This window comes from Halichoeres trimaculatus, unplaced genomic scaffold (genome assembly GCF_033239565.1).
Source record: "Halichoeres trimaculatus isolate MK-OKI-2021-1 unplaced genomic scaffold, fHalTri1.1 fHalTri1_scaffold_11, whole genome shotgun sequence".
Lineage (NCBI taxonomy): Eukaryota > Metazoa > Chordata > Actinopteri > Labriformes > Labridae > Halichoeres > Halichoeres trimaculatus.
In genome coordinates, this window is record NW_027437189.1 from 13,698,673 (window position 1) to 13,723,962 (window position 25,290).

Genomic DNA, 25,290 nt, shown 5'->3' on the forward strand with positions numbered 1-25,290 from the left:
CTATTTTATGAAATTTTAAAATTCCTCACAGAAGCATTGATCAAAGTGAAAAAAGACATGGTACTCAAAACATAATCAAATTTAAATGCTATATTTTGAACAAACTTCAATCATGTGTTTCTGTACTGTACATTAATGATATTTATAGTAAGAATTCTCCTTAAAGCATTCAAGTGAGTGACATAAACAGTTGCTTGATTAAGAACAAAATTGGACTTAAAGAAATAGAGACCCTGGTATGGTCGACAAAAGAGCATCAGCTGAAAGATTTGTTATTCCTTTAAAATTACTTTTAATGTAACCTCTGCAAGGGTTAAGGTTTCAAACACAGAAGAAGATAAGCAGAGCTATGAGGTTCAGTTTTGACCACAAGAGGCACTAAAATCCACACTCGTTGTGGCTTTGAGATCATTAACTTAGCATTTGTACTTTTATTATTTTTAACCTCTGGCAGCCATTTGGCTTAGCGTAGCATAAAGACCAGAAAAAGCAGTAGCATCATGTTTGGCTCCATGCAAAGGTTAGCAAGTGCTTCTGTTTGTCAAAACACCAGTCTGTCCCCATGAGGTCCTGTTTCTTGAGTAAATAAAACATGGATGTTAATGACACTAAAAAATCCTGCTCGCTCTGAATCATCTGTTCTGTGAGATCTAAATGTCAGACAGAAGAAATGTCTCTTCTTCCCATGTTGGCATCACTTTCCCGGAGGATATAACACCTCACCTGGCTATATCTCATGTTTATTGTTATTGTGCAACACTCCAAGAGCTACATCCAAAAGAAAGCTGTGCTAGACAGGGAGGAGCTCAGTGTGCAGTATAGCTTTTATCCCGCCCCCCACTGACACTATGAAAATGTTTCACCTGCTGCTGTCAGTCCAACACTTTGCCTGAAGCAACTGTCATCCCAAAAGATCCTGACGGCAGAGCCAGCTGGGAGCAGGGGGCTCAAAGAAGAATGCTAGCATGTCTTTCCCCCCTAAAATATCTTCCACACACTTCTCCGGGTTTAAATTTAGACTCCACATGAGGCAGGAGGTTTGTTGCTGAAGTCAGAGACTCCTGGCTTAGCTCTGTCCTGAGTCACAGATAGAACAGGCTTTATCCCTTCTTTTGATATTAGCAGCAGACAGAAGCTTCACAGCACAAATATGTCAGACAGCAGAGACCTTGAAGACCTCAATGAAGAGGACATCGATGAAGATGAAATCCTTGCTATGCTTTCACCTGAGGAGCTTCAGGAGCTCCAGAGTGAGATGGATGTTATGATCGCCCCAGATGAGAATGTACCGGTGGGACAGAGACAGAAAGACCAGACGGAGAAAACTCCGACAGGGGGGTTTGACCACAGATCGTTGGTTGACTACCTCTACTGGGAGAAAGAGTCCAAACGAATGCTTGAGGAGGAGAGAGTCCCTGCTACTCTGCTGCCCAGTGAGGTAAGATACCAAAGTCTCAAACTATCAGTCTGTCTTTAGAGACTACAACACGCTCAAAGTCAAAATGTTACAGGCACAATTTAACCTGCTTAAAACCTGGGTTTGATTTGTTTCCATCAGAGAACTTTAAGGGAGGAAGCAGAAAACAAAGAAAAGGAAGATAAGGATGATGGGGAATATGAAGTGTATGAAGTGATAGAAGAAGTCATTGAGGAAGAAGCTACAGATGGTGCAGATGGAGAGGAAATTATTGAGGAGATCATTGAGGAAATAGTTGAAGAGGTTGAAGAGACTGATGAAAAGACGGTTAAGACTGAGGAGAAAATTGAAAAGGAGGTGAAGTCACCTGTGACCACAAATGAACACGTCAGTGTAGACAAAAATGTGGGTCCTCCAGACAACAAAACAGAAAAAGAACCAGAAACCAAAACAGAAGAAAAGTCTTTTTCAGCCACAGACAAGAAAATTGTAAGCTTAGCCCCAGAACAGAATGAATCTCGGGCTGAAGAGGAAAAGGTGACTGAATCTACTGGTTCTTTGTGTCCTGAAGAGTCCCAGGAAAAGCCAGAGACTAATCAAACTGATGACAATCTCCCACCAAAGGAAGAGATAAAAATTAACAAGTTAAAAATCCCAAAGCTGGCCTTCAGTAATATAAAGATGAGTTCAAGACCCTCTGGAAATGAGACAAACCTGGATTCCACACTCGACAAAATCCGCAAAAACAATCCATCTGTCACTGAGGTGAACCTCAACAACATTGAAAACATTCCCAAAGAGATGCTCTTAGACTACGTCAATGCTTTGAAGAAGAACAAGCATGTAAAAACCTTCAGTGTCGCCAACACTGGTGTGGATGAAAACATCGCTTTTAACTTAGCAAATATGTTGCGAGAGAATCGCAGCATCACGACTTTAAACATTGAGTCAAACTTCATAACCGGAAAGGGTATTGTTGCCATCATCCGCTGCCTCCAATTCAACGAGACTCTCACAGAACTGCGGTTCCACAACCAGAGGCACATGCTGGGTCACCACGCTGAGATGGAGATCTCACGCCTACTCAAGGCGAACAACACGCTCCTGAAAATGGGCTACCACTTTGAGCTGCCAGGGCCCAGGATGGTGGTGACAAATCTTCTCACCCGAAATCTCGATCGCCAGAGGCAGCTGAGGAAAGAGGAGCAGCGGCTGCAGCAGGCACGGGAAGAGAAAGAGATGATGCAGAGGTATGAGAACAGCCTTAACCTGCCACCTGGTTTACTGGAGATGCTGGGCTACATACCATCTCTGGAACTCCTGCAGCAGCATGGGCTCATCCCACCCTCAGCGGAAGTAAGCGCTGCCCCTCAAACCCACAACCAGGCCCAGCAGTCTGAGCCAAAGAAGAAGCTCAAGCACAAAAGCACGCCTGAACAACGTAGTGCTGAACCATCAAACCCATTAAAAGATGTTCAGTTAAAGAGGACTCCCAAGAAACGCGACCCTTTTCTGGACCTGGATCCCAGGGATAACTCAAGACCGGAGAGAGCAAGTTTCCAGTTGAAGAAGACTCCCAAAGTTAAAACTGTGTGTAGTGGAGAAGAAACGGATGAAAAACCAAACCTTAACGCCCTGATTAAGACTTTGAAGCCTGTTCCTCGTAGACGAGTGCCACCAAAGGTTGACCCCACACCACGTGATGATCTGCTGAATGAGATCAAGAAAAGCAACGTGGCGTATCTCAAATCTGTGAGTATCGAAAACGTTTTTATCAGTGTAGCTGTAGTTCTGTGGCGGGTATTTGAAGCAAAAAATGATACACATGAAACATGGCAGAGAAAGTGATTTGGCTGAAGAAATTACCAGGGGCATTTTATTTTGGTAAGCCAGAACATGTGTCAATTGAAAAATTTGCATCAACTTCACATCGTTGCAGGGGAGCACCATGGTGATGGTACTGCATTTCAAATAAAAGTCACATGTTTCTTTTTTAAAAGTAGTTTCACTGATACTTGAAAAGTGTGTTTTTTAATAGAATAAATTGAAGTTTAAGGGTGCACATTTTATTTACAAATCATCAATTCATAGAAAATTGAATCAACAGTTAATCGATTACCTAAGTAATCATTAGTTACAGCCCTAGTTGAAAGTATAAATTTGCCACAATAAAACATGTTTCTAATTTGAGTTACAACTGCTCAAGCTTCTAGTGATATTTGAAACAGGAAGTGGCCATATTTGGATCACAGGATATGTAATGCCTCGTGTGATCAACAAATTGTTGTGGTTAAAACTTGTCAATCACAGGCAGCCACACTGCCATTTTTGTCCATTTTTCTCACAATGTAGCTAATGAAACAATCTCAAGATGGCTTGAAACATGAGATTGAGTAATTTTCTCATCTAGGATCATAAAGATCATAAATCTTCCATTCATTGTGAGAGTAAGACTGTCCAAAACCAGGAAAATGTGAAAGATTTTGATTACTATGCGAAAACCGCATCTTCATTCTCTTTTCATACGGTGCATGATTTCAGCTTGCACTCTCACTCTAAGTCATCATTCTATTTTTCATATGTCACCGCCTGCAGGTGCCGCTCCCTAAAGTCCTGGAATCAAGGGAAACAAGTCTTCTCTGAGGCTCAACTTCATCTGTTTGACTTCATCACCATACTGTTTGTTTGTATCACACACATTTAGCCATACCAGTATGATTGAAAAGAACCGTAGATTATGGTTTAATGAGACATTAAAGATATTGCTTTGTGGTTATTCTGCTTTTGTGTTTTTATATTTGTGCACAGTTCATTTTAACCCCTGACAAAAAGCCATGCTCTAAAGATATTGTCTGTATCCAGAGGACTCTGATAGCTTGTCCATATTTCATTTTTATGTATACATACATTAAGGACTTTAGAATAAGATTTTTGAGCAATTCATGTTACATACTACAGAGATATAAAAGAGACGGTGAAGCAAACATGTAAAATAAATAAATAAATAAAAAACTTCACAAGATTTTCTTTTCCATTTTTGTATTAAGATGTAAAAACACTGAGTTAAAGTGCTATTAGTTTCAAATTGAATGGATCTTCAGTAAATGATTACATTCAATTTGAGCTAATTTTCTGATTCTTGAATAAGAAAAGAGGCTATATAGTGCCCCCCAAACTATCATAATCCTATGCAACTGGTGCCACACAGATTAGACTATCAGATGACAGTTTCATTAATATTCATTTTGTCATGATCTGGCTGAATAATAATAAACTTCACTCTTTGTGTCATTAAATTCTACCACTTTGTTTCACATAAGTATTAGACCCAACAAAGGCAAGAAAAGTCTGATCTTTCAAGATCTATTGCAGGAACTTACAAAAAGGCTGTAGTGTATATTTGGTTTCCTTATTTTTTTATGAATGTAACCTCAAGTTTTGTTAACTTATCAATTCTAAGAAATAAAAGTCACATAAAAACATAAATGATTGATGATATAGATAACACAATCTTGCTGAATTGCTACATGTGAAGGTGGCGTGCAAACTGCAGGTTGTGAAAAACAGCTGCCAATATTTTTGAGATCAAAGTGAACACTTTGCATGCCTTATTTTACTTAGACTTAAAGAAAAAAGGGATTTTATCCCCAAAACAATTGAGAAAATCATATAATTGTCGCAGTTTTGTAAATGAAGAGGAAACAAGGAGAAATTAAAGGTAAGTAATTTATTCACAACTTGGTCTTATTGATCAATTCATGACCTTTGTGTTCTGCAGATATTATGTAGATCTCTGCATGCTATTTATTTATTTTTTAAATAAAAACACATCAAAACAACAACACGCTTATACATACCATGACATAATACTCAAACAATAAAGCTGCTCTTGCCATTCATTTTTCTGTATTGCATAGCTGTGATTAAAATGGATACACTCAGGCCAGCCTGTATGGTTAGGTGCTGTGTGCACAAATCTTTTGAGAAAAGGAACATCTTAATTCCAGTTTTATCAGTCGGCCATACGAAGTCTTCACAAGAGGCTAACTGCCTTCAATTATTTTCCCCTCAGCTCGTGGAGTGACATGACGGAAGTTATTGCTGTTTAAAAGCAGCTAACTAGGTGTTCAGCTCTGTTGTGTTGTCGTTGTCTAGTCAGTGAGAACATAATCATGCATGCTTGTTTTGAGGTAGCAAACTGAAAGGATTATTTTTAAACTCTGACTGCATTTGATATAGTCTTCAGACATTCTGCTTTTATTCAGCCAAAACACAAGATGGCAAAAATGTGGAACAAAGTGCATTTTTAACGGGGTAATTAATTTGTTCTTGGATCATTTTTTGACACAGGAATGCTCAAACCTTTGGTAGCTTTGGTGCCCTTTGACTTTCCTTAACCAATCCACACTGTGATTGTGCACAACTGCAGACAATGATATATAATCCATCCTCTAATAGTGTAAACAAACACTTAAGCAAAAATTAATAAGGTTAACCTAATGGGTAAAAAGTATGGGAATGGTAACATCAGTAACTTTACATGTACATGAGGGGTACAAATTTGACACTCGGGATGTTGCTCTGTGAATTTTGATCCATACTCTAGGACACTGACTTCCCTTGGTACACCTTTGGCTGGATCTTCATTCCTTCAGTTTGCTCTCAATGAAATCCTGAATCTTGTTCATTCTCTCCTCCTGCTGATCCAGGAGGTCCATGATGACGCCCATGGGTGTCTTCTTCAGGCCAACACCCTCAATCTTGTTCTCCAGCCTGTTCTTCATGTTACGCAGTCTCAGCGAGGCATGGATTAAGATTACTATAGGGAATACAACAGAGAGTTATTGATATGAGTTTGCTATGGGAATATAAATAAATACATGTTGGAAAAGAAGAAATATAATGTGATACTGCATCTCAGATATAAAGCTGATGTGAGGATCAACGTGTCTTTTATTCCCATGCCAGGCAGATACTGCACGCATGACATCAGATGGTAAAAGTGGTTCTGTCCAAATCAACAACCCATAGCAACCCGTCAACACAGGCAGTAGTGGGCGAGCCTCCTGGGAAGCCATCAAACTGTCTCATCTATCAGCTGTGATGTTAGAGCGGTAACATTTGCTCCAACGATCCCACCCATCAATTATCCAAACCACTCCGCTGATGGTCTGACTCTGGAAGTATTTAGAGAACCCAAACAAATTCAATACAATACCTCTGAGCTACTGTATCACTCTCGAAGCAACTCTGGCCTCGTGTTGCAATTTGTATCATGAGTGAACACATTTCAGGGATACTGTGCATAAAGTTCAAACCTCGCAGTGAGTCAGAATGAGAGTGTGTTTGGAAAAACTTGTTCACCCACAGTGAAACCTCAGTTATGAATTTCTGTGTGACTCAGATTCCACTGAGACATTTTCATGGTTTAGCATTAGCCAACAAGCGTTTGCAACAAAACTGATAGGAACACAAAATAAAATTCAGTGGTGAGTAGGTCGAACCCAGAGTCTACCAAGATACTAAAAAAGTTAAAGTTCTTTGGAAAAAGAATGAGAAATAAGCTGATTTTACACTGGACATTTATAAGATCTGTGTGTGTGTGTGTGTGTGTGTGTGTGTGTGTGCGTGCGCACGTGTGTGTGTGTGTAGTTCCTCATCACAAAAGCTAAATTTATCAGTCCAAGCCCTAAAAAATTACAATTACGACTAAGGAGAAACCCAAAAGAAACTAAAACAGCTGAGTGAAAATTATGAGTCTTTTTACAGGTGTAAAATTACTAAGTGAACTCCACCCTTTAGTTGAGACTCTTTCAAAATATTTCACTTAGAATCTTTAGAGTTGTGTCTGTACAATTTGTTTTTCTAAATTTGTCTCGCCATTATTTTATTTAAATACTTTTAAGTGCAATATTTATTTTCAATAACTCTAAAATACTTTGAGCTGCATTTTATTTGTACAAAAGGTGAAATATAAATAAAGTTGATTGACTGATAGTATGACATACACAAAATGGGCCCTACGAATATCACACAGGCTGGAAAATGTTAACAAACGAAACAGAATTTTTAAATCTGAAATTCAACCACTACTAAGAGCAGGGAAAGTAAATGGGGTGCACTGCATGGCTATTAAGCAGTGGTTTTTATGACTTAATTCCCTAATTCCCTTTACAAAGGTCAAGAGAAAAGCCTTTGGAACAAACTTACACAACAAAGGGAATGTGATTCCAAAGATGAAGACCATGACGCCACCGCACAGTGACAGCAGAAAGTAACTGGTGACCATAACAGCAACAACAAACAGAGTGGGGTTCTTCTTTTTAAAGTTCTTCACAACGGCTTTGTTCTCCCCAGCCCAAACTGAACCCATGAAGACCAGCGTCACCACCAGTCCTCCTAGAAACATGCCAAATGGGTTCAGGAACCTGCATTGAAAAAGAAGAATGACTCATTATTCCTGTATTTAATTTGGTAGAGGATTTTTAAATTAAAAAATAGCACAACCTGCTGGTTATAAGAAAAACTGCTAACATCCTGGACAGCTGATGTAAACCACTTGAGGGCATATGCCTGCAGTGAGGCCTCATTATTTCCACTACATCATCCAAGAAAACTATCTATCCGGCGTGTATATTCCACAAAATCCCAAGTAGAAACAATAGTGTGTAAATGCATGAGCCATTTCTACGAGGCAGTATAGTGTATCATTGGAGATAGTCATCGCCACATGCGTCAGATTAAATTAAAATGAGAGGAGCTGGGTTTGACAGCATTCTTTGACACTTTGGAGCATTTACATACATTTAAGCTTGTTACAGCTTTTCCCTACAAAAACTTGAAGCTAGTGTCGAGGATTTTTGTAAAATGAATGTGTAACAGCTAACAAGCTAAGCTATACCAAAGAGGGGAGAAAATACTTCACGCCTCAGTGGCGCAAAGCTTGGCACATCCGTGCTTTACGTTTCAGAAATAGCCAGAGTGGTCATGTAGGGTGGGGATAGACGGTATGCAGGCTAATTAAACACAGCGCCAGAGATCCTAGCCTGGGATGCTAACAGGACTTACCCCACAATGAGAAAAACCACCACTGCAACGGCGAAATAATTGGTCTGGTAGTAGAGCAAATTACTGATCACTCTGTTGTTCCACTTTGTCAAATCCCCGAACTCAGGTTTGGCGAACCGGTCCATCCCGGGGAAGAAATCATCCCACGGTCTGAGGGGTGCGAGCTCCATCTTGGCTGCCATGACTTCAACGTGTACACACAAACATACCCACAACAGAAGCTGCGTGATATTTTGACAGGTCAGCTGATCTGCGTCTGAGCGTAGAGCATCAGTGGGAGTTAACGAGAAGCTGTAGTCTCGCTCAAGGTCTCACGAGAGTTAGATATTCGAGATGAAGTATTTGTGGTTGCGCTGTAGAATGCGCAGAAGTATCTTTTCAGAGGAATAAATTTAAAGGACAAGTATGTAAAAAAGAAAGAAAGAAAGGTTTTAAAGAATCAAACCACTTCAGGTAAAGTTCTTTCAAAATAAATTTATTTTTAATTTTTCAATGAAGTTTTACCTTTGAAAACTTTCAGATTACGTGCATATTTTATCTGTAAGTAAGGAACTTTTCATGACTTTCTGACTGGGAAGGACTGACCAAAGCAAATAAAATGTTTTATTAACGCTTCTTTTTACACATAGTCATAAATCAAAAATAGCTGAAACATTAGCTTTTATACATATATATATATTTTTACCATATAGGTAATGTAGAAGGGTGGAAAATTTATCAGATAGAATTAAAATGTAACAAAATTTTGCAAATATATTTTTTGCCAGTTGGACGATATGCTGTTGTTTTTTTGTTACTTCAAGTAAAGTAAATCTCACATTTAAACAAAACAAAATATGCTGTCTTGACTGGTTTGAATCACATGTGGTGAGACGTCTACTTTTTACGAAGATCCTATTGTTTTGGGGATATACTAAAAAAGTATGTTCAACAAACACTTCCTAAACACAGTGTATTTCAGACCCCTTCACTTTTATGCTGCAGCCTAATACCACAATCTATCGGATAAACGTTCATATTTTAGTGTGATTTGGCACAGATTATCAATATTGGGATTTAGCATGTATAAATATATGAATACATGCTTAATAGGAAATTTTTTTTTTCTTATTTAATGTTTCTGTCATTAAAGCATACCACCGTGGTAAGGACTATATTTCAGCCATTCAGGATGTCAACAAATCCCAAAAAGAGACAAAAACTAACAAAATAAGAGCGGTGAGTGGATGGCTGCAAAATAACAAAAGTGGGAAATAAAAAAGTGAGAAGGGGTCTGCATACTTTTTAAAAGCACTGTGTATCTTCTCGTCATTGCAGCTAGGGAGCGCAGTTTTAACCCCCGGAAACACATCAGTCTCAATCGAGGACATGGGACCGTGAAAGTATGGCGGATGCCGAGGAGCCGTAAGTCTCAATGGACGAAAAATACAATTAAATGGTTGTTAAACCCGCGCGTTCTGCTGTAAAGTCTGCATGCTTAAGTCCTGTTATATTTTCTCCTTCCAGGGAGAAGAAAAGAAGGAGAATAGAGGACCTGACTGAGAAGTTAGTGACGAATGCTAATTGAAGGTCTCTGTCTGGCAGCAGGTTTGCGTTGCACTGTGAGCAGCGTCTGCTGGGCCAGGAGACATAAAAATCTACATTTTTTATTCATTTTGGCATCCCCGTTGACAAAAACTGAGTTGATTTGCAATTCACAAAGTTCAACTTGCTACTGCGATAGTTCTGTATCCTACTCCCTGCAAAAAAATCGGTCTCTGAATTACCCAAACATGGTCATTTGTACCACAGCGATAATGCATTTCTGTCCACGCAAGGCATCAAATGTACTAATTTAAATACTTAAGAATGACATTTATGAATATAACGTACTATTATGGATGCACTGGGAGAGGAATTTTGGGAGAAAATAAATAGATAAGCCAACAGAGCACGCGAGAGAAAAGTCAATACATGTCATTAATTGTAATAAGCTGGGAAAGTAAAAAGTCTTTCTATTGTTCACGTGATAAACTGGGTGAAATTAAAGGTTTTATCTTTCATGCCCCCCTAAAAAATTCACTGACAACTTTCTTTTTTGCCTGCCCAACTGAGCTGTAGGGGTTTTCTTCAGCATGAGTTTAACAGATGGTGTTACAGGGAGAAGAAGGGGACAAATGTTTATAGTTATTTTACAAGTTCAGTCTTGTCTCTGTGTTGGTGTCCAGAATGGCTGTAGATGGCGGACACATGGATGGTGGTTGCGACTGGGACGGTCGGTGGAATCATGTAAAGAAGTTTTTGGAGCGACCTGGCCCGTTCACACATCCTGACTTTGAGCCAAGCACAGAGGTGAAGGGAAGCACTAAAACAACACTGTGTGGGTTCACTCTCATTATTGTAAACTGCTGTTGTATGTTCATGTTTTTATATGCTCTTCTTTTTTACTTTACAGTCTTTACAGTTTTTGTTGGAGACATGTAAGATTTTGGTCATTGGTGCTGGTGGACTTGGATGTGAGCTTCTCAAAGATCTGGTAGGACACAGTTCTCCTGAGCAAACACGGACTGCATCTGTCCATATCATGTTAGAGTAAGTTCTTACAGCTTTTTTTGGGTTTGTTTAGGCCCTTTCCGGGTTTCGCCTTATTCACGTGGTTGACATGGACACAATTGATGTGTCTAACCTCAACAGACAGTTTCTATTCAGGTATGTTTCTCATCAGTTTTCTCAGACAGTTTTAACTGTAGTTTAGTATTTTACAGGGAGATTGTGTGGTAAATTTACTTTGCCGGCATGCTGAGATAGATTATTTCATAAAATATGATATCAAAAGTGACTGAAATCTGTGATAAAGAAATATGGATTATTCTCTTGGTGATTGTATTACTGTAACTTTCATTATTATGAAATAGGATCACTTTTAGCATTTTGTATGTTCTATAGTAAAAGTATTATGCATCTGTTTAGGCCCAAAGATGTTGGACGACCAAAGGCAGAAGTTGCTGCTGATTTCGTAAACAGCCGCGTCCCGGGATGTAAAGTTGTTCCGTATCCTTTGTAGCAATGTTTTTAAAGTTATTTATCAGTTTCACAGTTTGCACTAGTTACAAATAATGATAGACATATTGAAGGAGAACAAATTAAGTTCCTTATAAATAACACAGTCACTTCAAAAAGATCCAAGACTTTGATGAGTCTTTTTACAGGCGTGAGTATCCCTCTTTTAAGGTCTGTTTATTAGCAGCTTTTCCAGCTGGGAGATTCTCTCAGGTTAAAAATGGATTTATCTTTGCAGAGTTCCACATCATTGTCTGCGGACTGGACTCCATCATCGCCAGACGCTGGATGAACGGGATGCTTGTAGGAACATTTGAATACACTTGATTGTTTTCCATTGTTGACTTTGCTGATTTAAGAAATCTGTGTCGGTATGATTTATGCTTCATTGTCTAGATATCCCTCCTAAGCTATGAAGATGGAGTCCTGGACCCCAGCTCCATCATCCCTCTCATCGATGGAGGAACAGAGGGCTTTAAAGGAAATGCTCGAGTAATTCTGCCCGGCATGACTGCTTGCATCGACTGCACATTGGAGCTTTATCCGCCACAGGTGACTTTCCAACAGAAATAATCTTAGAGTTGCTTCTTGAAAGTGCATACAACTTTAGTAACTAGTATTTTCACTGAAATGAGAGATGGTTTCTATGTAGAGCTTGTAATGATGTTGAACATTTCGATCTGCAGTGACAGCTATTTTTTTTTCTGAGAAAACAGGGGGTTGTAAAAAAATGGCAGTTATAACAACTAAACTGAACAGAAAAAAATGAATGAACAAAAGAAATGTAAGAAAAACAAATCGCACACAGCTCAGCAATGTGTGAAATGAACACAGCTGTGACAGTTTTGCACCAAAATCTATTCAAACTTACAGAGAAAGTTGTAAGAAATAAACTGACAGAGACTTAAAAGATTAACTGTTTAAGTAATATTTGAACAATTTTGCTGAGTGGCATCTCTTTAAGATTTCTAAATTCATTTTTTTTTACAATTGTCTTACAATCTGCAGATTAACTTCCCCATGTGCACCATTGCATCAATGCCAAGGCTGCCAGAGCATTGCATTGAATATGCTCGAATCTTGCAGTGGCCCAAAGAAAAGCCATTCGGAGGTAAGCTTAAATATTCTATTTCTGTACTTCAAATAATTAAAAGCTCCAGAAGTGGACATAATTAAAATCAGTACTTGACAAGCTGGATCTTCTTCTCAACCAACCAGAAACCGGTTTAGATGGAGACAATCCAGAGCACATTCAGTGGGTGTATGATCGATCCCAAGAAAGAGCTGCAGAGTTCAACATCACAGGAGTGACATACAGGCTCACTCAAGGTGAAAACATGAACGGATAAAGTATCTGTTCAAAGATTGTGCATTACATCAACTAGGATTCTTTGTCTTTGGTTGGACTGATACCCTTCTCATTGTATTTTACAGTTATCCCATAAATTAAACCTGTGTCTGTTCTTTGTGCTACAGGAGTTGTGAAGAGGATCATCCCTGCTGTAGCTTCAACCAATGCTGTTATTGCTGGTATGAAAGGCTTCTGGTTGCAACCCAGAATCTCATAATACATCTACATCTGTATCTAGTCATTAGATATGAGATGCATGGTTCATTTTAATTGTTAGTAGCATACATGAGATCAGACTAACGCATATGTGCATTTTTTTTGCCTGCAGCTGCCTGTGCCACTGAAGTTTTTAAAATTGCTACAAGGTAAGGAGTTTATGAGTTTGCATTTCTCACTTTAGGACTCATTGTGAACATAATATCTAACATCAGTTTTGTTCTTTGTGTTCATTTTTGCAGTGCATATATTCCTTTAAATAATTACCTGGTATTTAACGATGTGGACGGATTGTACACCTACACATTTGAAGCTGAACGAAAGGTTTGTTTGGTGTGCCCTGAGTGTCTGTCAGCACAGTTTCCCTTGAGTGCATGTCTTCGTACAAAGAAGGACTAGTTTTCTCCTTATCATTTCTCACGGGTAGGAAAACTGTTCGGCCTGCAGCCAGGTGCCTCAGGATCTCCAGTTCTCTCCTTCTGCCAAATTACAGGAGGTCTTGGAGTACCTCACAGAAAATGCCTCTTTGTAAGTTATTTGAAAGATACATTTAGTTATGTCTCTTTTGATAAATAAAGCAGTTATAAGGTTAAGATTGTGTAATTTTTTTCCAGGCAAATGAAATCTCCTGCTATCACCACAACTTTGGAAGGGAAGAACAAGACACTGTATTTGCAGGTAGGATCCTGAATTCTAAAGGACCCATATTATGCTCCTTTTCTGCAGTTTAATATGGATCATTGATGTCTTTCTGAAATGATAGTTACATGTTTTGGTCCAAAAAGCCAATAAATCAAGCGCAGCAGCATTGTTTCCAGGCTCTCATAGCCTCTCTGTTCAGAACAGTCTGATTTAGTGGGCGTGACCTTCATATGTAAATGAGCCACCGCTGATACCGCCCCCTTCTTCCACTTCACTGAGAGCGTCACCACAAGCTCCGAGTGCACAATGTTTAGAAAATAGTGAAGCTTGTTTACCTTAACATTACAGGCTAAAACAACAGGCTAATCGCAGCTTGAGCGCATCCTGAAGCTAACACAGAGACAGGGGGGACACTGAGGAAAAGCTCTTACATCTGCTCCACAGCACACAGCATTTAAAATACTCACATTTCCAGAGTCCGAGGTTTGTTGGCAGATGGATGGTAATGGGCCTGGTTTCAGGACCAGTCTATTCGCTAGCCCTCTGTTGTACTGTCCAAAGTTGGAAAAGCAGTCGGCCGTGAAGTGACTAGCACACACATGCACAGTTTTACTGTGTGTAGCTGGCACATTTCCCTCATAAATGAACTCTAGCCACTTAGTCTTGTCTTCTTCCGAGATGGGAAGCTTGTGCATGGAACTTTGTGGCTGTTTACAGCCAAAAACAAAGCAGTGATGGCTCTTCAACTTCTCTCCAGCAGCGGGGAGGGGGTTCGGGGGTATCTGCTCCAGTGGACCAATCAGGTCAGACTTGTTCCTGATTGGTCAAAAAATTGAATTGCTGATGTCAGCAAATCCCCAAAATCCAAACAGCTTGTTTTAGGTCAGGATTTTACATTGACAAGCGCTACTAAGTACAGGTTTTGTCATTAAATATCACATTTTGTAGGCTGGGAGGAAAGCCAAAGACCCACAAATTTCACTAAAAGACTTAATAAAGTGATTTTTGCTTGATATGGGACCTTTAAGTGTAAGACGGTAGCATGATTTTTAGTCATCTGGCCCTGTTTTAACACTTAATACCATTTATTTCAGTCTGTTAAATCAATCGAGGAGCGAACCAGGCCAAACCTCTGCAAGACTTTGAAAGGTGAGAAAAAACTGCCCTCTAATGATTCAGTCTGTTCAAAGTGAGCTGAACCTGCTGACAGTCATGATTACATACCTGGCTTACGTTTCCTCTCTGGCGCAGAGTTGGGTCTATCGGATGGACAGGAACTAGCAGTTGCAGATGTCACTACGCCCCAGACAGTCCTCTTCAAGCTTAATTTCACCCCCTAAACATACATCACAGTCCACAGCACTGGTGTCAGACTGCACCTGAAAGCAAACTGGGTCATGCATCACAAGGTTACTGTGATGCTGCAGTAGCGCATTTATTGTGATTATGTATATAAGATGAGTAAGATCTCCCAAGTGGAGTAGGATTGGCTGTCATATACGTAATGACTCATTTAACAACATAGTCTTTTCTATTAAAAACATTGTTTACTTCTTTGTGTATTTGTCTTGTATTAGTTTACGTTGTAGCTTATTTCTTGTCAATCAAGTGAGTATAATGACGTGCACTGTGCTTTAATAAAGTTTTATTATCATGCCTGTAGAGGTGTCGCTCACCAGATTTTTTTGTCATATTTATTCAGTCATTCATTCATTAGCAACTTGTTCACTGTTACATTAATTTTTAAAATAACTGGGTTTAACTACATTAAAGAAGAACTATATGGAAAGAAAGCTTGCATCTATTTAAGATGATATTACCTGTTTTTTAAGTAAATATCAAATGTAAAACAAAGTGCTAAATTTCCATCTTGAATTAAAAACCTTTTGATAAACTTTGTGAACATCTTGGTGAACTTCATGGTAGGAAACTGTTCTCTTTTTGGTGTATTGCAGTGTACATGTAAATGTCATATTGCATCCTTCTCACGTCCACACAAAGCACCTTTAGGAATCTCTGTGTTGAAAAAGGCAAAGAAAGACAGAGCAGCATGCCAGTAGCTGCCCACAAATTGTGTTTAATGTAATTGCTAAAGCTTAACGTAGCTTAGCATGAAGACTGAAAGCACCAGAAAACTGCTAGCTTACTTAAGGGAAAATCAATTTTACCATCTTTCAGACTTGAAAGATAGTTAAAAGTATGGAAGCCCATCTCTGCCAGTAAAAACAAATAAACAAAAAATGAATAGATAAGAAATAAATCATTATGATTTAGCCTCTTATTTATATTAGATGATGTAATACCCCATAAAATTGACTTTATTTTATTAAGATATCTCATGACTTGGCATCCCAGTTTATTAGGTAATTTATCAATAATTATGACTTATCTTATCATTGGTATCTCATTATTATGACTTACCTTTTATGGCAAGAATGGTCCTCTGTTACTCCAAATCAAGGTTTACTGTTTTTGTTCTGAGCTTCATAACTTTATCTAGGTATTAGTTTTAAACTTGATGTTAAGTAAAATTCACTGACTAATCAATAAGACATGAAGATAAAGTGTAAAGGAAAATTTTAGAGAGACTGTTGAAAGGGCTTGTTTTCTCGTATGGGTTTGATGTGCACGTACTTTATAACCGGTTGACAAACAGTAATTTTCATGTGCCATCATATTTGAAGCAAACTAACAGGTGTGAAAGCTCACCACTCTGTTTGGCAGAGTGACAGCACAAATAAAGTTGCTTATTCCGAGTTATTCTTTGAAGAAACCCCTCGAATAAAATATCTGGTGAGAAAGCTGAACAAACCGCAGTACTTGGCCTTCAGAGGCGGTTTATCCTTCGTGTGACAGGATGTCAATACCCACTTTAAGCTTCTTAGGGCGCTAATGAAAGTGGCCGCATATTGTCCGGGAGACAGATGGTTTCTGTCTTGATTAAGTTTTAATTTTCCTGACGGGGAAAGCTGACAGGCTTTACTCCCTCTGCGTTCACACAGGCCAACACATCTCTTTCTCTCTGAAAGGTACAGTAGCTCCAGGGACAGGAGCTGATGTGTGAAACTGCAGCTTTTCTTTGAGCTGTCATGTCTGTCTGCTGGGTTTGTTATTGTGCAGCGCGCGGATGGTCTCGTGATTTCTTTCTTCTTGCTCCAACCGCAGCAGAAAACTTGGAGAGCTGGTGGATCTAATCTGCTGCGAACTTTAGCGTCCAGTCTCTAGGCTCCGTGGTTTCCTTGAGGATGCCCAAAATACTAGCTGGTACTTCTGCAGAGGCTTATCATGTGAATCAATACCGAGCATGGGTAAGTTTGAACATTTATTTTACTCACTACTTTATATGTTCAAACACTACCCTGAAACTATCATCAAATTCTGTTAAAGCTAGCCTGAAACGTGTTTATGCAGGTACAATGAAGATGGTCATATTGGCTGGACCATTTCTCTGGGGCCTTCTGCTTCTTTGTGTAGTAGGTGTCTGCAGCCAGATAACGTCTACTGGCAACCAAAGCACCCGAGGACAAACAGGTAAGTGTCAGATCAAATTCTCCCCTCAGGGACTCATTGTAGCTTGAGGTTAACCGCCCAGTGGAAGAAAAAATTTAAAGCAACAAGACCATATAAATCACAGGGATTTTCATTGAGTATAGAAACTTGTAAAACTCTGCAATTCATATTTTCCTATTTGCAGTGAGAGATAATTCACTGACACCACTGGCATGAAGCTTTCTAGTTTGAATCCTCGGCAGGGAATGTGACTATCTGTGTGGAGTGTGCATACTCAGGTTTTTTCTTCAGTTGAGGTGTGACTCTAAATTGCCTGGAAATGTGAGTGTCTCTGTGTACAGTTGTCTCTCTCTACATGTTAGCCCTGAGATAGGCTGATGACCTGGGCAGGAGGAACCACACCTCCTGCCCTGTGACAACTGGAATAGGCTTCATCCCCAATGACCCTGAAAAGGAAAAATGGTAAAGATAATGGATGGGGGATAAATTTAGTTGCAGCAAAATGGATTTGGAGACACATTTGTACTTCTTCTGCATCATTAGTTGAATCTAATTATGCTAAGTTTATTGAGAGGGTATCTGATAAACTTTACATTAACCCCTGCAAAGGCACAACAAAGGAGGAGGGGAAGGGACAAGGTTTTATTATCACAGTGGCGAGAAAGTACTAAGACACTTAAGATGAGGGATGGAACAATTTACCAATGCTACGTTTCTGTAACTGTTGTTGAAACAATCTCTTTGGAATATCGTACTCAAATAATAACAATTTGACTTATATCTTATTAATGATTGCACAGACAAAAATTAAAGTAAATTTCACCCCGGGACAGTTTCTACAGTGCTTCTCACAAACATTGTCAATTCTGCCAGAGGAAAAAAAAACTTACTTGTATATTGTTTGTTTATACTTGAGTTGCTTATTTAGGGGTTTATTCGTGTCATAGGTTTAAAAGTAGAGAGACACTGTTTTGATAAACAACACCTATTACTCATTTTATATTAAAAATATTCATTCATTAAAGTAGACTTAATGTAGCTTGTGCAAATGTTCAATATTCTGCTCTAAAACTCATTTGGGAATGAGTGCCTTGCATCACAAAAAAGTGCATTATTCAAGATACACCTAATGGTTTTTGCATTTTGAGCCCTTCTTTGATTGCATTTACACCCTTTTAACAAATAGACCTTTAATACTGCAGGCATTTGGGCAGACACTTCAGTTATTTTCCACCTATCTGCATGCATATTTGTTTTTTTTTCTACTTTGTTGCACCCCTGCTATGTGCAATGACGCAGAAGCAGATGTGTGATGCATACTTCTGCCCACATCCCGTTCATGACACTTTTCATCCACTTGGTGGGGCTGTAGCTTTACACAAATCTAAATCAGGGCTAAAGCTGCTGCTCTGCATAGTACTCTGTCTCCTGAATGTATTAATTAGACAAATTCAGCATGTGTATATTTGAATTTAACATCAAATTATGAGAAAAAGTATCAAATACAGTTTTACCACTTTCAGTAACAGCTGGCTAGTTCTACTGAAAGGATTACAGACCACAAAATAATGCTCTTTTTCCTTTAAATTCTCTTCCACAGGGTCATCAGAGGAGAGGACAGGGACTTGTGAAGTGGTTGCAGCTCATCGTTGCTGCAATAAGAACAAGATTGAAGAACGCTCTCAGACTGTGAAGTGCTCCTGCTTTCCAGGACAGGTGGCAGGGACAACGAGAGCTCTGCCCTCTTGTGTTGAGGGTAATGTTGCTTGGACCCTCTTCTACCCCTTAAAATTGGTCATATTCTGTTGTGATATGAATACTAAAAGTCAAAGCAGAGCCAGTGAGTAAGTTTTACCAGAGTCCACTATATCTGCTAAAGTCAAGGCTTTTAAGGACCAGAGTGTGTGGCATCTTGAATGGAGCTTTTTTCCTCCCCAAACAAGTTTTTTTCTGAGTCCTTCCGTCTAAAAAGTGACCTTCTACTGTGGTGTATTTTCCTCTAGCGTCCATTGTGCGCCAGAAGTGGTGGTGTAAAATGGAGCCGTGTCTTGAGGGGGAGGAGTGCCGAGTTCTCCCTGACCTCACTGGCTGGTCGTGCATCTCCGGGAACAAAGTGAAGACCACAAAGGTGAGGAGGGGGCCTGCATTAGTCTGAGTCACTGCGGCACCTGTGCTGTACAAAGGACATAACACAAAATGGATTTAGTTCAAGACACGGTATTTATAGACCCTTATGTGCAGCCATACAGTAAATCTCCTTTCTATCGCATTTCTCTTATACAAACAGGGGCCGACAGACTTGTGAATGCTCATCATAAAGCTTTCTTTAGTAAGCCCTCCTTTGATGCTGAAGGATTTCACAATCAAGTATAATCACTGCTCCCATTGGCCATATCAACCCTCTTGCTCTCCACTCGGCACAGTGGGCTCAGAAAACCTAATTCTATAAGCTGTTGAATGATGGGGCCAAGAGGACAAACATGAAATAAGCTGTAAACTAATTCAGAACACTAAAACCCATGTAATTAAATCTGACGGGCAAAAGAAACCTCCTGCATCAAGACATGCACTTTCTCATAAGAAGCTGTTTTATATGTACAGTCCCCAAGGGACATGTTTAATAGTTAAAAAGGGGGCAAGCATGCTGCCAGTGATCAAAAGATACTCAGCAGTCATGTGGTCCATCAGATTATACTATCAAACAACAGAATTAGCAGAAGAGAACAGCTGCTGAGGAATAGTCAGATCTTTTAATCAGTGGTAAAATGAGTAAAACCACAGGGTATGAATACTCTATGAAAAGGAAAGGTCATACTTTCAAAATTTCATGAAATTATTAGAAGAGCATCAGCAGCAACATGTGCCAAAAGGAAAATGCTTACAATATGGGCAGCCTCAGAAATGCTTTACCTTAATAATGGGTTATAATTATTGAATCAGATCTCTTTCGTTTCACAAAGAACTAGAATCTACTAGTTTAGTACACCATAATTAATGTCCAGCCTTCTGACCTTGCTTGAAAAAAATGCAATTTCAACACAGTTATGTTATGTTCAATATCATATCTACTACTAGCTTTTTATATTCCAACAGAGAAAAAGGAAAAAGAAAACTAGGTATGTAGTTGTACTTTGGCTCAGTAGCTGTAGGTACAGAGACCTCTGGATGCTTATTCATTCCTGATCCTACTATCTCTAGGCTTTCATGCGGGACTAAAACTCAGCTCTTTTCATTTATATTTTATTTAGGTGTTTGTGTGTATGTGTGTGTGTCTGTGTGTGTGTCTGTGTGTGTGTGTGTGTCTGTGTGTGTGTGTGTGTCTGTGTGTGTGTGTGTGTGTGTCTGTGTGTGTGTGTGTGTGTGTGTGTGTGTGTGTGTGTGTGTTATGCACTGGATTATTTAACAGATCAATTAGTCTTTGTTATCTTTATGTTTTGTTAAAAAGAAGTCAAAGTTAACTGCTGCGATGGCATTTACTGCCTTTACCTTGATGTTAGCGATTGTTTTGGATTGACAGCAGTGTTATGTGAAAGCCTGTAAGCCTGTCAGTCATCCCTGACACCTTTGTCGGAGAACTTCACAAGAAAGCTCGCCAGTGATTGGGTGGGTGTGAGCAGAGGCGGTTACATGCTTCTGTGAGGGGTGGAGCCAAAAAGTGAGGATGGTGGTTTGTTGCTTTGACATCTGTCATGAATTGCTATGCAAAAATGGATTCTTCTCAAAGATCTGTACTAAATTCCACAATATGTCAATTATAGATGTAAGATTTATGAAGTGAGACTTCAAAACTGCTGTTAATTGTGAATGATTGTCAGGAGCTGATGTCCTGGTAAAATCTGGTTTAATAATAGATCTTCAACTGATGTCCACAAATACATGGATGCTGAAAAAATGTTCATGTTTGAACCTTTTTTCAACATCTTAGACCTCTTTGAAACATTTTCAGCAGTCAGAGCCTCATGGTGCACCATGTATGTTATAAAACAAAGATAGATAAGGATTTGTTACTGGGACACTTTGTTTCCAACTTTCAAGTGTTGTCGCTTGAAATGTAAACTGTATACATTTCTGTCTCTTGTGACTTTTTAATGCAAGTAGCTCATACAATTAAGGGATCTCTGTATTTAGGTACTTTAATATGTTTATTATAACTTGATGCAGTAAAAATAGTTCATTCGTCCATTTTCTATACTGCTTAATCCTGTTCAGGGTCTCGGGTGGCTGGAGCCTATCCCAGCTGTCTTAGTGCAAGAGGTGGTGTACATCATGTTATGCTATGAAACTAAGGCTAAACTACATTTCATATTAAGGATATTATATACCACATCTTTCTGAAGGAGCTGCGTTTATTATGAATTCCACGCAACTTACTTTGAAAAATATAAGTAGGAGGCAAAGGGTTATGCATGGCTAGATACAATACATGCAAATATAGAAATAGTAATAGGATTTGAATGAGGTGATGTTGTTGGAGCTAGCTCCCTATTTTGTCCAGTGGTCACTTGTGGTATTACAGCAAATAAAGGAAAAAAATCCAACACCGAAAAGTTACATTTCTTTCTTTTGCTGCTGTTATAACCCCCATGCCTCTAAAACTGCTTGGCATCCTGAACTTAAAAACAAAGCAAACTATGACTTAGTGGGATTTTCATTATAGATTTTGAACAGGCACCATGATTCAGTGTAGTATAAGGATCTTTAACATGTGGGAAGCTGGAAGATATCTGTTGATGGTTAAAATAGGAACACATGCTGTCTAGACACACATTAGTTCATTCATAGTAAAATAATTGTGTTAGAAATGAAAAAACTTGAGTTGTTAAGTGTTGTAACTTTTATGTTCTTGTTTTTAGGTGGCACGGTAGCGAGAAAGAACCTTCATCTAATCAGCACCAACTCATCCCAGCCTGCGGCAGTCACCTCAACTAACACTGGACTCTGAGGACAGCGAACGCTCCGTCAGATAGAGCGAAGAACAATATAGATTTAATTAGATATCTCCAGAAACCCCAGGAACTCATTATTTTAATTTCTTTTGGCTGCAACACAATTTTGTTGGGGTTAATCCCATGGAGTGGACAATCTATTAGCAATTGACTTAAGATAAAATGAGGCAGCTCTGTTCTCCCAATTCAAACAGGCAGCTACTGCAAGTGTGTATCATTTTCTCAGTGCTTGATATGCTGGGCACATTGTGATGCACTCAATCAAAGTTTGGATGGGCCTGCTGGCAGACACTTAAAAAGAGATTTTGTGGATTTTCAGGAGGCAGAAAGTGAATCCAGTCAGTGGCTTGTGACTCTCAGTGCCGATCAAAGCAGAAAGACACAAATACTTAGAAATTTATGATTATGTAGCATTTGTTGACAATGCTGTCCCTTAGACTTACTGTGAGCTTTGTAAAGAGGTCACATCCCTATGGACTCCTCCTTATGCCGAAGAGGCACTCAGACAAACAAGCCTACACTACAACTCACACACAGAAAGGCTGCTTTTTGGTTGGACAGGCCACCACCTGCAAGGCTGCAATGGCACGCACACAAGCATGAAGCTCTGATGCAAAACAAGGACTGTTTGAAATGCTAATCATGGGGAGAAAGGGGAGAGGGAAGAGAAGAGGCGCTCCTTCACTGTGGAGAGTATTTACATCATGCTTTTGTTTGTCTCTCTAAACTGAGTGCTCCTGTGGAGGGAACTCCGCTCATCGTAATGATGGGAAACATTGGAAATTCTGTGCCTCCAAGCAAATGGTAACGAGTAACAGAACACAGTGTTTACTGTCATTACCACTTCATCAGTCGTCCTCTTTATATGAATAATATTCCTTGTGGACCCCTCCTGAGTCCCTCTCTTTTATCTCCTGAGCTCAGTCTTTTACCTTTCCAGTGAGGAGACTTTTTGAAATAACACTCATACTGTAGCTGAGAATCATCCCATCAGGCTTGTATGAATACCACATGCTGTGTTGGCTTAAAGCAGCTGAATTCTGAGCAGTATGCTCAACATTGACTTAATGCAATTATGCATTATGCTTTTTTTCTTATTTGGTACTGACAAGATTCTTCACTAGGCTGTCATGTGGTCCAAGGCAGTTCATGCATGACTTTTCAAACACTCAAGCTCTTATTATAATTTAATGTGTTGTGAATGTCTTAAAAATGGTAAAACCATGTCATTTTAGATTCATATAATAACTATATTTATAACAAAAACATGCAGTATTGGAAAAAAAAATGTTGTCATCTAACTCCTAAGGATTCAGGGATGATATATGTCATTTTCTAGACTAGTGTGTGTGACTCAATGGATGCTTATCACAAATTATTATTCTCTGTACAAAGCAACGTCTCCCCCACTACTACGTGTCATATTGCTGCCACTTGTATAAATGAGATGCCTTTGATGGAGCTTGCAGCACTATTTCCAACATGATCAGACACGGTAATCATGTTTACTGGGAAATCATATTCTGTTTACAAAATACCTCAAATGTAAATTCCTATCAGCACATAAACTTCCACTATTCAGTATTTTTGTAGAATGTATTTCTAACTTATTAGTGTTTAAACAAAAAGTTTAATTTACCACCTCAGTTAGAATTTGAAATGTTTTTGTCTTTTATGACTCAGTATCTATTTTGAAATATCAGCCAATATGAAGACATCATCTGAAAGCTTCAGGCAACTGATTCTTCATTATTGTCTGAAAATCATTAAACCACATGGTGGAATAACACTGAGGGCTTGAATTAAGTCATTGATTTTTACATATTTGACAATTTAGAAAAGTTTTCTCTTGGGAGACACTTCATTGTTGGAAAAAAATTTTTTAGTTCTTCATGCAAAATGGAATGAGATACTGATGTTAAGTAACCTTGTGCAATCCCTGATGTGTTTCCAAAATGTACAAGCCTATAATTCTTTAAGAAACTCATTTTCTGGCACACAATCTAAAAGCCAGTTTGAGTTTAAGTTTCTGTTTTGGCACGTGGTGCAGTGTTAGAATGGAAGATTTCTTCTTATTTTTCTTTTTTCCCCACATCAAAAATTCAATGACTGAATAATACAAGGACATAGTCACCTGTTTTGAAGCCAAATGTTAATGGGTGCTATTTTTAAAATGTTGAACACAACTGAACTTTGGTTGACCCCTGGGAGTCAAGGAGGCTGCATCCAGGCAGGCTCAGCCTCGTCATAAACAGCTACATGGTTCCCCTCTGTCCATCAATTTTGAAAAACTTCTAAACTGTCAAGTAATTGGTAAACCATTCAAGCTATTTTTTTTTAAGCAGGCAGTAAATGTATATTTTGCGGTAAAGACCAGCTTTTCTCAATGTGTATACATCATAGACTGTAAAAATGAATGGCCGTCATCTTGCTCGGCTTGATTTGAGGTTGCTACAAAAGCTGCTCCCTCTGGGGGGGGGAGAAAAGAGGACTTAAATTTCTATGAGGAGTACTAATTTTTTGAAGTTTGACCACAGCCCATCTGGAATGACTGGAAAGCTGAATTTTTTAATCTATACTGCAGTCAGCCACCAGGGGGAACAGTTTTTGCGGAGCCCTCACTCCGAGCCGAGCGAGCGGGTGTCCTTTTTTTTTTTTTCGGTCAATGGGCTGTGGTCAAACTTAAAAAAAAAAAAAAAACTCATAAATTTTTTTCTCACATTGGTCCTTTTCTGAAACGTTTGTTTTTTTCATGTAATGATGTTGTTTCATCATTACATGTTTGTTTTATGTCACATGTAATGATGCCTGACAGCTGCTGTTCTTAGGGACTTTTTCAGGAAAAATAGGAGATGTTGGGAGGGAGAGCCAAGAAGAGATAAGACTTTCAAAAGAAAGAAAGATCAAATATTATTTTTCTACCTGGCTCCACTCAGATTCTTTCAGTTCCCCCGTAGCCTCTACTGCGCGGACTATTTCTGCACAATGGTAACGCTTGTGACCTGGGTATTATGGCGTCAAAACCATACATTGGTAAAAGGCAGAGCCATGCTGTCCATTCTATACACAGTCTACACATGCCCACATGTGTACATGCCCTC

The 25,290-nt window shown here is 39.1% G+C and overlaps 4 protein-coding genes across 8 annotated transcripts; 3 read left to right on the plus strand and 1 right to left on the minus strand.

The window, feature by feature from the left end:
• The first annotated feature begins 1,039 nt into the window (after positions 1-1,039).
• lmod3 (leiomodin 3 (fetal)) lies at positions 1,040-4,276 on the plus strand. Its single transcript, XM_074681902.1, has 3 exons — positions 1,040-1,438; positions 1,559-3,169; positions 4,013-4,276. The coding sequence occupies exons 1-3, from the start codon at positions 1,151-1,153 to the stop codon at positions 4,058-4,060; spliced, it is 1,947 nt and encodes a 648-aa protein (XP_074538003.1). The 5' UTR covers positions 1,040-1,150; the 3' UTR covers positions 4,061-4,276.
• An 866-nt stretch (positions 4,277-5,142) lies between these two features.
• On the minus strand, positions 5,143-8,745 carry LOC141798715 (PRA1 family protein 3-like). The gene is made up of 3 exons (XM_074680520.1): positions 8,486-8,745; positions 7,628-7,845; positions 5,143-6,236 (listed from the first exon to the last, which is right to left on the minus strand). Exons 1-3 carry the CDS (start codon positions 8,665-8,667, stop codon positions 6,061-6,063), a joined length of 576 nt encoding a protein of 191 aa, XP_074536621.1. The 5' UTR covers positions 8,668-8,745; the 3' UTR covers positions 5,143-6,060.
• A 1,067-nt stretch (positions 8,746-9,812) lies between these two features.
• On the plus strand, positions 9,813-15,512 carry LOC141799914 (NEDD8-activating enzyme E1 catalytic subunit-like). Of its 4 annotated transcripts, none has more exons than XM_074682333.1 (18): positions 9,813-9,889; positions 9,992-10,030; positions 10,693-10,816; positions 10,920-11,000; positions 11,091-11,173; positions 11,435-11,515; positions 11,632-11,675; positions 11,763-11,827; positions 11,921-12,076; positions 12,533-12,635; positions 12,743-12,853; positions 13,001-13,054; positions 13,204-13,240; positions 13,334-13,415; positions 13,519-13,619; positions 13,706-13,769; positions 14,828-14,882; positions 14,985-15,512. In XM_074682333.1, exons 1-18 carry the CDS (start codon positions 9,870-9,872, stop codon positions 15,071-15,073), a joined length of 1,389 nt encoding a protein of 462 aa, XP_074538434.1. In that variant the 5' UTR covers positions 9,813-9,869; the 3' UTR covers positions 15,074-15,512. The 4 variants fall into 4 exon arrangements, with proteins under 4 accessions (XP_074538434.1, XP_074538435.1, XP_074538436.1 ...); XM_074682335.1 differs by having other exon boundaries at positions 9,849-9,889; positions 9,992-10,054; XM_074682334.1 differs by lacking the exon at positions 9,992-10,030 and having other exon boundaries at positions 9,836-9,889.
• An 802-nt stretch (positions 15,513-16,314) lies between these two features.
• LOC141798807 (chemokine-like protein TAFA-4) lies at positions 16,315-23,981 on the plus strand. 2 transcript variants are annotated; one of them, XM_074680664.1, is made up of 5 exons: positions 16,315-17,041; positions 17,145-17,264; positions 18,844-18,999; positions 19,247-19,371; positions 22,097-23,981. In XM_074680664.1, exons 1-5 carry the CDS (start codon positions 17,038-17,040, stop codon positions 22,106-22,108), a joined length of 417 nt encoding a protein of 138 aa, XP_074536765.1. In that variant the 5' UTR covers positions 16,315-17,037; the 3' UTR covers positions 22,109-23,981. The 2 variants fall into 2 exon arrangements, with proteins under 2 accessions (XP_074536765.1, XP_074536764.1); XM_074680663.1 differs by having other exon boundaries at positions 16,315-17,264.
• The last annotated feature ends 1,309 nt before the right edge of the window (positions 23,982-25,290 follow it).

What these genes read in the sequence shown, in the direction of transcription:
- LOC141799914 (XM_074682333.1), top strand. Translation starts at nt 9,870, where the DNA reads ATGGCGGATGCCGAGGAGCC. An exon ending in CCGGGATGTAAAGTTGTTCC is followed by an intron (nt 11,516 to 11,631) that starts GTATCCTTTGTA and finishes TAAATAACACAG; the next exon opens with TCACTTCAAAAAGATCCAAG. An exon ending in CTCACAGAAAATGCCTCTTT is followed by an intron (nt 13,620 to 13,705) that starts GTAAGTTATTTG and finishes ATTTTTTTCCAG; the next exon opens with GCAAATGAAATCTCCTGCTA.
- LOC141798807 (XM_074680663.1), top strand. Translation starts at nt 16,979, where the DNA reads ATGCCCAAAATACTAGCTGGTACTTCTGCAGAGGCTTATCATGTGAAT. An exon ending in AAGCACCCGAGGACAAACAG is followed by an intron (nt 17,265 to 18,843) that starts GTAAGTGTCAGA and finishes TCTCTTCCACAG; the next exon opens with GGTCATCAGAGGAGAGGACA. An exon ending in TCTGCCCTCTTGTGTTGAGG is followed by an intron (nt 19,000 to 19,246) that starts GTAATGTTGCTT and finishes ATTTTCCTCTAG; the next exon opens with CGTCCATTGTGCGCCAGAAG.
- LOC141798715 (XM_074680520.1), bottom strand. Translation starts at nt 8,667, where the DNA reads ATGGCAGCCAAGATGGAGCTCGCACCCCTCAGACCGTGGGATGATTTC. An exon ending in GTGGTTTTTCTCATTGTGGG is followed by an intron (nt 7,846 to 8,485) that starts GTAAGTCCTGTT and finishes TTTTCAATGCAG; the next exon opens with GTTCCTGAACCCATTTGGCA. An exon ending in AATCACATTCCCTTTGTTGT is followed by an intron (nt 6,237 to 7,627) that starts GTAAGTTTGTTC and finishes TATTCCCTATAG; the next exon opens with TAATCTTAATCCATGCCTCG.
- lmod3 (XM_074681902.1), top strand. Translation starts at nt 1,151, where the DNA reads ATGTCAGACAGCAGAGACCTTGAAGACCTCAATGAAGAGGACATCGAT. An exon ending in CTACTCTGCTGCCCAGTGAG is followed by an intron (nt 1,439 to 1,558) that starts GTAAGATACCAA and finishes TGTTTCCATCAG; the next exon opens with AGAACTTTAAGGGAGGAAGC. An exon ending in ACGTGGCGTATCTCAAATCT is followed by an intron (nt 3,170 to 4,012) that starts GTGAGTATCGAA and finishes CACCGCCTGCAG; the next exon opens with GTGCCGCTCCCTAAAGTCCT.